Source organism: Bubalus kerabau, chromosome 5 (assembly GCF_029407905.1).
Source record: "Bubalus kerabau isolate K-KA32 ecotype Philippines breed swamp buffalo chromosome 5, PCC_UOA_SB_1v2, whole genome shotgun sequence".
NCBI classification, from domain to species: Eukaryota; Metazoa; Chordata; class Mammalia; order Artiodactyla; family Bovidae; genus Bubalus; species Bubalus kerabau.
Window position 1 is genome coordinate 91,811,058 of NC_073628.1, and position 12,898 is coordinate 91,823,955.

General features: G+C 43.8%; 1 protein-coding gene across 1 annotated transcript in view; it reads right to left on the bottom strand.

Moving 5' to 3' along the window:
* Positions 1–962, bottom strand: part of SLC19A2 (solute carrier family 19 member 2) — a 30,655-nt gene extending 29,693 nt beyond the window's left edge. The window contains exon 1 of the mRNA XM_055582193.1: positions 505–962. Coding sequence (XP_055438168.1) covers positions 505–702 — 198 coding nt within the window. The 5' untranslated portion in view covers positions 703–962. The remainder of the gene's footprint in view (positions 1–504) is intronic.
* Between the last annotated feature and the right edge of the window lie 11,936 nt (positions 963–12,898).

The following is a 12,898-nucleotide window of genomic DNA, read 5'->3' on the forward strand; positions in this document are numbered from 1 at the left end:
GGAGCAGCAGGTAGAGGGGAAGATCCTTTCAGAAAGTAGGAGTCACTCGGCATGTGGCTCCTACTTTCAGGCAGCAAATATTTATTTAAACCTTTACCATGTCCAAGGTACAGCTTGCTGTTTTCGCTTTTCCTCCCAAATATTCTCTCCCCTCCTCTCCCCGCCCCCAAGATGGATCAGTTGGAGCAGAGTGGGGCTACTGCAGCATCAACACATCGCCTGAAGCACACGTGCACTGGGGCTCCCAAACCCCGAACCACGCTCCGAGTCCTTCACCTAAGACCTGCCCTTCCAATCCGATCAAGGACAGAAACACAGCGAGCCGCCTTCCAACTGGGGAAAGTCAGCAATCTCTGGCCAGAACGCCTCCCCGCGGCTCGAGCGTCTTTCTCCCTCCGCCTTTCCTCACCTGCGTCCCCTCCGACCCGCTCTCACCGATTTCCTCACATCTCGGCCGGTCCGCGCCCCGCGCCGGCCAAGCCACCGCCAGCCAGCCGCGCTTACCTCCCTCTCCGTCAGGTTCTTGTCCGGCCCCAGCAAGTAAGGCGTCAGGAAGGGCTCGGACGGCCTGAGGCTGGCGAAGAAACCGTAGGCGCAGAGCAGCGCGGTGGGCAAGAACCAGCACTCGCGTGGGACCCGAGCTGTGCGCAGGAGCATGGTGGCCGCCGCCGCCCGCCGGGACACCGGGCCGGGCACGACCATCCGGGGGGCGGGGACACGGCCCCTTCCTTCTTTTCCTTCCTGCCAACTAGAATGAGGCTGAAGCGCTGCCCCTAGCGCAGGCACCTGCAATTGCAAGTGGCGCCTCCTCCCGGCAGGGGCAGGCAGTTCTGGGATACCCGCTTCCCACCGCAGCGCGTCCCAGGCTTTCCCAGCGTCCGGATGCACACGTGCCACAGCCCTCCAGCCGCGCCGCCGAAAACTAGCCACGCCCTCCGCCACCGCCTCCCTGCCTAGAACCAATTGGAGAGGACGCCGGGCAGTGGCTTCTCTCCCATTGGTCGGTGGCTCACAAGATGCGAACCCGCGTAGGCGGTGGCGGCGAGTGCGTGACCGCTGACGTCCTCTAGCTCAGGAGTGGAGGACGTGGAGGACTCTGGTGAGAACGCTGTGATGAGAGGCCCGGGGGCACGCTGCTTAAGCGGAAAGCCCTCCGCCCACGCTGGAGGTCGGCTAGTGCATCCGCGGTGTTGCAGCTCACAGGTCACGAATGCTCGGCGTGGGCCTCATCCCCAGCAGGAGGAGTGTACTGTATCACAGCTTTTCATTCTTAACCACGGTCCCTCTTAGAACGTCCGTTCAGATTCTCTTTCCCAGGTGGCCAGCACCAAAGATTTAACCTTGGGACGGGGGAATGCTCTGCCTTTCTTCCAGTAGATTTCCGGCTCTTAACTGTATTCATCTGCAGTAAAAAAAAAAAAAAAAAAAACAAGCCCGGTGTCGAAGCGTTCTGAGGCTTTGACCAAGAGCCTGAGCAGGAAAAAGCAGATAAAATACTGAGAGAAGAACGAAAGAGCCAGACACTTAAAGAGAAAGATGTTCTGGAGTCCTAATTTGAAAGCGTTTTGGCTTTATTTTGTTACAATTTGTAAGCGGAATACAATGAAAGCAAACATTGCTGTAAGTATACCCAGTGTTTAAAAGATAAAGGGGAAATCCCGAATCATTATAGCAATCACGAATTATGATCGGTCTCTTTATTTAAAGAACCACAACAGAGGTCTTGGCATAGTTTTCAAGGACAAAGCGTGTCAAGAATCCGCAATGCTTTCTTTCATTTATCTCTCTAAGCCTTTTTCTGCCTGACTCAGCTTGACTGTATCCCAGTCCTCCTACTGCAGACCAGCTGCACCATTTAAAGCAATTTTTCCTATGCTCTATTTACAGAGTAACAGATCCTACCAAAAGCTCAGAGAAAACATTTTTTAACTGTTTTGCATAATATATGTTAGACCTATCTAGCCCAGTTTTCCTCCTGAGTCAGCAAATGACAATTTCTGCAAAAAGAATACTTTTTGCAATAGCCACAAAAGTAACGCTACTAAATGAAACAACGTACTAGTAAAGGGAAAGGAGATTTGTTTCTAAAACTGCACAAGTGAAGGCACCAAAGTACGTGAGTCAATCGGTTGCTGAAGAAATGCAGTTATTGTTACACATCTATCAGTCGTGATAGCCAATGTTTAAGTCACTGAGTCGTGTCCGACTCTCTGTAACCCCATGGTATGTAGCCTACCAGGCTCCTCAGCCCATGGGATTTTCAAGGCAAGAATACTGGAGTGGGTTGCCATTTCCTTCTCCAGGCGATCTTCCCGACCCAGGGATTGAACCTGTGTCTCCCACATTGTAGGCAGATGCTTTACCAGCTGAGCCACCAGGGAAGTCATACATCTATCAGTGGGTCTCAAAGTGTGGTCCAGGAAGCCTTAGGGAACCTTGCCATCATTCTAGAATTCCACAGGGTCAAACTACTTTTGTAATAATACTAAGATTTTATTTCCTTTTGCACTCTGAAGACTACATGATGTGTGATGACATTGTCACTCAATAGGCCAAGAGAATATGTTTGTATATTTTTCTGTTTAAAAACTTTCCAGATTTAATTCTAATATGGCAACTATCAGCAGGTATACATTTGTGCTCTGTGTTCTAGTCACTTCAGTCATGACCAACTCTTTGCAACGTTATGGACTGTACCCCTCCAGGCTCTTCTGTCCATGGGATTCCCTAGGCAAGAATACTGGAGTGGATTGCCATGCCCTCCTCTGGGGGATTTTCCCTACCCAAGGAGGGAAGCCTCCTCTCTTATGTCTCTTGCATTGCTGCTGCTGCTGCTAAGTCGCTTCAGTCGTGTCCGACTCTGTGCGACCCCATAGACGGCAGCCCACCAGGCTCCCCCGTCCCTGGGATTCTCCAGGCAAGAACACTGAAGCGGGCTGCCATTTCCTTCTCCAATGCAGGAAAGTGAAAGTGAAGTTGCTCAGTCATGTCCGACCCTCAGCGACCCCATGGACTGCAGCCTACCAGGCTCCTCCACCCATGGGATTTTCCAGGCAAGAGTACTGGAGTGGGGTGCTATCGCCTTCTTGCATCAGCAGGCAGCTTCTTTACTGCTAGTGCCACCTGGGAAGCCTATCAGTAGGTATAACCCACAAAGTTAGTCTTTCAGTTCAGTTCAGTCACTCAGTCGTGTCCGACTCTTTGCGACCCCATGAACCACAGCACACCAGGCCTCCCTGTCCATCACCAACCCCCGGAGTTCACCCAAACCCATGTCCATCGAGTCGATGATGCCATCCAACCACCTCATCCTCTGTTGTCCCCTTCTCCTCCTACCCTCAATCTTTCCCAGCATCAGGGTCTTTTCACATGAGTCAGTTCTTCGCATCAGGTGGCCAAAGTATTGGAGTTTCAGCCTCAAAATCAGTCTTTCCAATGAACACCCAGGACTGATCTCCTTTAGGGTGGACTGGTTGGATTTCCTTGCAGTCCAAGGGACTCTCAAGAGCCTTCTCCAACACCACAGTTCAAAAGCATCAATTCTGCGGTGCTCAGCTTGCTTTATAGTCCAACTCTCACATCCATAAATGACCACTGGAAAAACTATAGCCTTGACTAGATGGACCTTTGTTTGCAAAGTAATGTCTCTGCTTTTCAATATGCTGTCTAGGTTAGTCTTGAGAAACTTCAGTAATAGGCAACTTGAGGCCAAAAAAAGTAAGAACTACATAATACAATTATCTAGTCCCCTAAATTCCAGCCACAGTATCTGCCTTTCATCTTGATTACAGAGGGAACATCAGTGGTCCGCTTGGCAATTGCTTCACATTTACATTCAGTGCTTTAGTAGAAGAGAAAGAAAGAGAAAAACAAACGAGAGGCTTCAGAAGGAGAAGCCCACCTGTTAAGAACAGCTTTCCATCCCTTCCCTGAGTCTTGGAGACCTGAGTTGTGTTCATCTGTAAATCATTAGTCCTGAAATTTTTCCTTGTAAATCACTTAGGCAATGTTGGGCATTAACAAATAATTGTTCTTGAATTAGTAGAAACTGTTTCATTATTTTTCTCTAAGAGATCATGACAGAATTGTAAGAATGATCCCCAGCAAGCTTGCCCTTGTATAATCCACACCCCTTTGAGTGGCGGGTGGAACCGGTGAAGTTAGCCAGACAATACAACTGTTACGTTGTATGGCCCACCTGAGATTATCCAGGTGGGCCCAGACTAATCACAGGTGCCCTTTAAAAGCAGAGACTTGTCTCCTGTTTGAAGTAAGAGAAAGATATGCCACGCTGTTTTTGGAGGGGGTTATGTGCCAAGGCACCCTATGGCAGTTGAGACTGACTCTTGGCTGACAGCCAGCAAGGAACTGGGGATTTCAGTCCCACAATCAGGAGGAACTGAATCTGGCTACAAACAAGCCTGAATATGAATTCTTTCTCTGAGCTTCCAGATGAGAGCCCAGCCAACACCTTAATTTTTTCCTGTCAAGCTTGAAGTAGAGAAACCACCCAAGACCCCTAGAATTCTGATCTACAGAACTGTGAGCTATATTGTTATTTTAATTTTGTTAAGCTGCTAAATTTGTAGTGATTTGTTTTATAGCACTAGTAAACTAATACAGAGGTAAATAGAATACATTTTTTAAATTGAGGTAATGTTCACGTAATACAAGATGACCCAGTAACTGTACTTAAGTGTACAACTCTGGTATTAGTACATTCACAGTGTTGGGCAGCCATCACCTCTATCTAGTTCTAAGACATTTCACCACCTCAAAGGAAACTTGTACCCCCTAAGTATCACTCCCTATTCTTCCCTCCCCCTAGCCCTTAACAAACACTAATATGCTTTCTGTCTATGGATTTAACTGTTCTGGATGTTTCGCATAAAAGGAATCATACAATATGTGAGTTTTGGTTTCTGCTTTTCTTCATTTGGGGCTTCCATGGTGGCTCAGACGGTAAAGCGTCTGCCTGTAATGCAGGAGACTCAGGTTCGATCCCTGGGTTGGAAAGATCCCCTGGAGAAGGAAATGGCAATCCACTCCAGTATTCTTGCCTGGGAAATCCCATGGATGGAGGAGCCTAGTAGGCTACAGTCCATGTGATTGCAAAGAGTCGGACACGACTGAGTGACTTCACTTCCTTCATTTAGCGTAACATTTTCAAGGTTCATTGACACATGAATCATGTATCAGTACTCCATTCTTTTCATAGCTGAAAAATATTCCGCTTTATGTATATAACACATTGTTTATCCATTCATCGACTGATAGACTTTTGGGTTGTTTCCCTTTTTCTGGCCATGTGAATAGTGCTGTTATGAACATTTATGTGTAAGTGTTTGAATAACTGGTTTTAATTCTTTTGGGTATTTAGGAATGAAATTGCCAGATCACCTAATGATTCTATGTTCAACTGTTTAAGGAATGACCAGACTGTTTTCCTCAGACCCTATGCCATTTAACATTCCCACTAGCAATGTGTGAGGATCCCAATTACTCCACATCTTTGGCCAGCACTTGTTATTTTCTTTCTTTCAAATATCCATCCTAGTGGTGTGAAATGGTGTCTTGTGACTGTGATTTGCGTTTCCCTAATATGACTAATGATATTGAACATCTTTTCATGTGTCTGTTAGCTGTTTGTATAGCTTCTTTGGAGCAAGGTCAATTCAAATCTTTTGCCCTCTTTATAATTGGATTGTTTATCTTTTTGTTCTTGAGTCATAAGAGGTCTTTTTAATATATTCTGAAAAGCGGAGCCTTGTAAGATATGATATGCAAATCTTTTGCTCATTCTGTTGATATAAATAGAATATTGAGAGACATTTTTTCTCTATTCAGATGGTCTCCAACTTCATAATGGGTCAGCTTAATGGTTTTTCAACTTTATGATGGCATTCTGTAGAAGTCGTACTTGGAATTTTGAATTTTTAGCTTTTCTGCAGCTAGTGTTGGCTCCCCTGGTGGCTCAGTGGTAAAGAGTATGCCTGCCAAGCAGGAGACCCGGGTTCAAACCCTGAGTCAGGAAGATCCCCTGGAGAAGGAAATGACAACCCACTCCAGTATTCTTGCCTGGGAAATCCCATGGACAGAGGAGCCTGGCGGACTACATACAGTCCATGGGGTCGCAAAGAGTCAGACACGATTTAGCGACTGAACAAGAACAAGGGGCTCACATGGTGTGGTTCTCTCTTGTGATGCTAGGAAGCTGCTGCAGCCAGAGCCCCAAGTCAGCCAGGTACTCATGACGGTACTTAACCAACACACTTATAGCCATTCCATACCCAGACAACCATTCTGTTTTTCATTTTCAGTAAGCATTTAATAAATTATATGAGATATTCAACACTTTTATTATAAAATAGGCCTTGTGTTAAATGATTTTGCCCAATTGTAGGATAAAATCAGTGTTCTGAACATGTTTAAGGTTGGCTAGGCTAAGCTGTGATGTTTGGTAGATGTATTAAATGCATTTTTAACTTAAGATATTTTCAACTTACAATAGGTTTATTGAGATGGCCCCATTGTGTAAGCTGCTACTGCTAAGTCACTTCAGTCGTGTCCGACTCTGTGCGACCCCATAGACGGCAGCCCACCAGGCTCCCCCGTCCCTGGGATTCTCCAGGCAAGAACACTGGAGTGGGTTGCCATTTCCTTCTCCAATGCATGAAAGTGAAAAGTGAAAGTGAAGTCGCTCAGTCGTATCTGACTCTTAGCGACCCCATGGACTGCAGCCTACCAGGCTCCTCCATCCATGGGATTTTCCAGGCAAGAGTACTGGAGTGGGGTGCCATTGCCTTCTCCAATTGTGTAAGCTAGAAAGATCTATATATGAGAGAATGAGGGAATGTGTGTTTTGCAAAAGTAGAATTATATTATGTACCCTTTTGAATCTTGCTTTTCCTCAGGAATAATTCATGGAAAACATTCCATGTAATAAGGTTAAGCTTTAATTCTTTCCAATATTCCATTGTGTGGGTGTACTAAAATTTATTCAACTATTCCCTTTTATGATCATTTACTCTGTTTTTAGGTTTTTTTGGTCACTGCCAAACAATGCTGCAATTAACATCCTTGTACAATATGTGTTTGTATATTGTTTCATTTTATGGAATTTATTCCTAGGAGTAGGATAACTCCTAAATCAGAGTTACATATTTTTAGTAGACATTGTTCAGTCACTTTCTAGAAAAGCTATGCTGCTGCTAAGTCACTTCAGTTGTGTCCGACTCTGTGCGATCCCATAGACGGCAGCCCAGCAGGCTCCCCCATCCCTGGGATTCTCCAGGCAAGAACACTGGAGTGGGTTGCCATTTCCTTCTCCAAAAAGCTATAATAACTATAAAACTATAATAACTATAAAAGCTATAATAACTTACAATTTTAGTAGGTGCATATGAGAGTATTCTTTTTGACTTGGGTGCTTGCCAACAACAGGTGTAATCAGGCTTTAAAATTTTTGCTAGTCTGATGGGTGAAAATCATTGGTTCTCAGTGTTTATTGATGTTGCCCCACCCCCACCCCCAGGACCTTTGGCAGAGTCTGGAGATATTTTTGATTGTCAGTCAAGGTTGAGGGTCGGTGCTACTAGCTTATAGTGGGCAGAGACAAGGATTCTGCCAAAATCCTAGAATACTCAAGGCAGCCCCCACAAAAAAGAGTTATCCAGCCTACAATGCCAACTGTACCAAGACTGAGAAACCCTGGTATAAAGAGATGCCACATTTTGTCTTCAATTTGAAAAATTTACGGGTGAATTTAAGTGCCTTTCCATATATGTGTCAGGTATTTGGACTTACTCTTCTGTAAATTACCTATTCGTGTACTTTGATCATTTTTCTTTTGGTTGTTTATTCCTCTCATCAATTTATGAGAGCATGTTGTTTTAAAAGGGCTTTATTTGTCTTCTCATTGAAGATACTGTTTTTTAAAGTATTTCTTATTGACTTGACATAAAACGAGGTGTGAACCAATGGTCAGACATATTATGACCTTGGGTAGGAAAAATAACATCATAAAAATTTCCCTTTCACCCAAGTTAATTTATAACCTTAATGCAATTACAGTTAGAATCCGAAATATTCAATTAAGAATCCAAAATGATTTTAAAGTTCATGTAAAATAATAAATGTACAGGAATAGCTAGTAAAATTTTGTAAATGGCTAGTAAGTGGGTACTTGCCTAAACAGATATCAGAACATACTTTAAAGGTTCTAGAAGCAGATCAATTTGGTAATATAATTGAAATAGAGAAATACATAAGTGAAATAGACTAGGAAATCCAGAAATAGGATTTATTATGTGTGAAAATTTAATTGATAATTATTTTCTTCCATTAAATGAAAAAAAGATAAATAATTTAACAAATTTTACCAGCAAAACTGTTGATTCATATGAAAGAAATTAGATTTGAGGCAATTTTATACCATATGTAAAAATGAATTTCAGATATAGACATTATTTAAATTTAATAATAATCCTCCCCTCAAATCTATGAAGGCTGCATGTATAGGCAATAAGGAAGCCCCTTAAGAATATAAATGCACTGGTATAAAAAATAAACTACAAAAAATAGAAAGGGAATGATAAAATGATTTTACTTATTAACCTGACCTTATTGAGGAGATTGTTGGACCGAAAACAGAAACCTTTTTGTCTTAATCTTCTGTTTCTCTGGCACAGTATCTGACTATCTGACTACTTGAAGGAGCCTGATGAATCTTGGTGAATGAATGGCCCTCTATAGATTACTAATTCGAATGCCTTAGTGACCCATTTAAAAACCCTCAAGATAGCCTTCTAGCAAGTAGGGATCTACAAAGCATGAGCAAGTCAAACATATATAACCTATGGTGTGGCATATAGAACTTTACAGCAAAAGCAAGGATTATATCAGCTTGCCTATTGTATTACCTTCCAGAGGAAGACTCCAGATTACAGAGAAATTAAGAGATGTGATGTGATGAAATTGGAAACATGCCTGCTGACCCAATTTGAACTTTGTTCTACAATAGAAATAATGATGTACTTCAGAAAAACATAATCATAGACTACTAATTTTGGAAATAATATCAAAACTGAGGCCAAAAAATGTAAATCAGTGTACCAAGATCACTAAGAGAATTAGCAGCAAACTCAAAACGGTCTTTGGTTGTGCAGGCTATCTATCCAATGTTAATCCTCCTTGCCATGTAGCCTTTTATGTTCTCTATTATTTAATATTTCCTTACTTTTCAATATAATGTACCGTAAATCAGTTCTTCTTGAAAGCAGGGTGTTGAAATGCCTTTCAAATGTATGTTCTCCAACTTATATTCTTACTTCATTCTTTTAAGTATGATATGTACAAACAGACATTTTCCTCAGTTTATAAGTGGGAACACTGAGTGACAGGGAATCTCAGTCCTTCCAAGTCATGTTTATTCCAACAGGAGTTTATTAAGAGTCTACTGTCAGGCTTCCCTGATGGTTCAGTGGTGAAGAATCCACCTGCCAATGCAGGAGACACGGATTCAATCCCTAACCCGGGAAGATCCCCCGTCCTGCGGGGTAACTAAACTCATGCACCACAACTACTGAAGCCTGCACTCTGGAACCCAGGAACTGCAACTGCCGAGCCCATGTGCCACAGCTGCTGAGGCCTGCGTGCCTAGAGCCCGTGCTGCACGACAGGAGACGCCACTGCAGTGACCAGCCCACCCACCGCAACTAGAGAGTGGCCCCGGCTCACCACACTATAGAAGAGCCCATGCAGCGACAAAGACCCAACACAGCCAAAAATAAATAAACTTTTTTCTTTTTTAAAAAAGTGCCTCTTGTCCAAGCATTGTCCGTGGTGCCATAAAAAATAATCATAAAACAATCCCAAACTTGAAGTGTCATATGATGGATCAGCAGTGAATCATCAAGCCCTACTCCAGGCTGTGCCCTTGAAATACCTGTAAGCTGATGACCTGTGTCACAAACAGAAGCATGTTGTGTCCTGACAATAATCATAGACTGAATGAGTATGCTGTGCTATCCAGTAAATGGTCAGCTCAGCCCACAAGTGACTCTTCTACCTGTTTCTTACATACTTGACCCAGAATTTTGTATACAGTCATCAAGATATCACCCTACAGCTCAGCCATGCCTTGGGGCAGCCCTTCCATAGGGCTGCCTACTCATCAGCCAGTTCTGTCTGTGTGGGCAGGAATGCGGTACCACACAGGTGAGGCACTGCCACTCGAGCAAGGCCCTTTGGGATAGTGCTTGGGGTTTGCCCAGTATATCCTTGGTGAAAACATGCCCCCCTCCTGACTCTTCCTGTCTTCTGCTACCCTTTGAGATCCAAACTGAAACATCTCCCTCATTCCCTAATCTTAAATTATTTCCTGTGTGAAAAGTTAGTACACCCTCTGAGTTATGGTTAACAATAGGTTAACCATAACTCAGATTATTAAAACCATTTTCATCCTCTGGCTTGCATTTATTTGATTGTAGTTTTCTTGTCTCTAGTCTCTCCCTAGCAAGGTCAGTTTCCCTACTACAGTCAGAATAGTCTTCCTGGAATCAATTATTACCCTTGTCCTTAACTCTGTTTAAGAATTTTGAGTGTTTACAGAATAAAGCCCAAAATTCTTATTTTTGACTTTTGCTGACTTTTCTAGTCTCACTCCTCACTGCTGGCCCTATACTCCTATGTTCAATTACAAGTAGCTCACCAGTTTCTCCACTCCAGTGTTCTTGCCTGGAGAATCCCAGGGACAGGGGAGCCTGGTGGGCTGCCGTCTCTGGGGTCACACAGAGTCGGACACAACTGAAGCAATTTAGCAGCAGCACCAGTTTCTCGAGATGCTGCTCAGATATCGGATCTCCTCCATCACTACAACTCTAGCCCAAGCCATGACCATTTCTTCTCTGGAGATACTATACTAGACTTCTAGCTTGTTTTCCTGACCTTGGTCTTCCCCAAATTGTAGTCTGTTTGCAGCAGCAGCCAGACATACCATTTTTCTACTCAAACCCCTCCAGTATTTTCCCATTCCACCTGGATTTAAATCCGAAGTTTTCACCATGGCCTGGAAACCCCTGCCTGATTTGCTCACTCCACTTCAGTATACCTCTGTTCTCCTCTCCTGTGACTCTCTAACTTCCCGCTCGGGGCCAGCCACACTGGCTTCCTCATTGTTCCTTGTATGTACCGAGCATGCTCCCACATCAGGACCCTTGCACTTGCTGTGCCCTCTGCCTGAAATAGCCTCTCTCTAGATACTTGCGTGGTGCCCTCTCTCTACTTTCAGCTTTCTGCCTGATTATCACCTTATCCTACTTAAACTAGCATGTATCTCATCCTGGCACCTCTCTATCCCTCTACCCTGATTTACTCTTCCCCATTTGTAGTATTATGTAATTGTTTGCTTGCATATTTTCTGGAGCCCTAGAATGAGAGCTCCATAAAAGAAGTGACTTTTTGTTTGTTGCACTACAACATTGCCTGGCAACAGTAGGATTGCAATTAACATTTGTTGAATGAATGAATTATTAAAATTTCAGTTTCTCTCGGCACACTTCCCACTCCAGGTTACTTGTTTTATTCTCTGTAGCACTGGAGCTTTGTATATACCTCTATTATAGCTATCACATTTTTATTGTGACTTTTTACCTCTTACTCCTTACTAGTCTATAAAATCCTCAAAGATAGATGTCTTACTTATCTACGTATAATTCCTGGTACCCAGCACTAATTTGGTGCAAATGTATAGGGATAATGCAGGTGGGAGAAGCAGGATGATACAGCTATATTGGAGATTCTAGGGTGCAAATTGGAGAAGTCAATGGCCCCCCACTCCAGTACTCTTGCCTGGGAAATCCCATGGACGGAAGAGCCTGGTAGGCTGCAGTCCATGGGGTCGCTAAGAGTCGGACACGACTGAGCGACTTCCCTTTCACTTTTCACTTTCATGCATTGGAGAAGGAAATGGCAACCCACTCCAGTGTTCTTGCCTGGAGAATCCCAGGGACGGGGGAGCCTGGTGGGCTGCCGTCTCTGGGGTCGCACAGAGTCGGACACAACTGAAGCGACTTAGCAGCAGCAGCAGCAGGGTGCAAATATATTAATCCTATCTTCTGGAGGCTACACTGAGACCAAATACTAGCATTTACTTTAATATAAATGCCCAAGGTAAAAAAAATGTGAAAACAGTCTCCTTCCAGTCTACCATTATATCCCAAATCTGTCTTCCTAAGAACTTTTGGCTTTTGTTGGCTCTCCAAAAATGGCCTGGATGGTGATTACACCTGAAGCCTTGAAAACAAATTAATATGTAAGAGTTCTGACATGAAGGTCATGTTACAAATACCAGTCACCTGTGGAATTCAATCAGAAACAAGAAATTGATGGTCTTAGGAATGAGACTGTTATCTATCACCCAGCTGACTGGTAAAGTCTGTGGACCTCATACACACTATAGGAGCCAATCGAAGGATACGATTTACTGTTGTAGCAAGCAGCACTGTTTAAGGAGTTGGAAATCCTGAGTTTTCGTTCATGTTTTTCTATCAGCAGGGTTCATGACTTTGGATTAGTGGCTGCACCTGACACATCTTAGATGAGGATTGGGACTGGATGAACCACAAAAACTTTTCCAAGCTGTAAAAATCTATCAATTGATTCAGCCAGGAGGTTGTACCCAAGTGGCTGTACCCAGTGGGATAAACCAAGTCTGGGAAAGGAATGTATTATCTCTCAACATCGATGACGTTGCATAGCGAGGTATAATGAAAGAATCTGACACTTGGCAGAGCTTGGAGACAAGCCTAAAATCCCATTTTCCCTCCTGTTTCTATATAACTGCCTTCCCCAACTTTATGGCAGCTGGACTCCCACTAAGATGGAAGAGGAAGTGTGA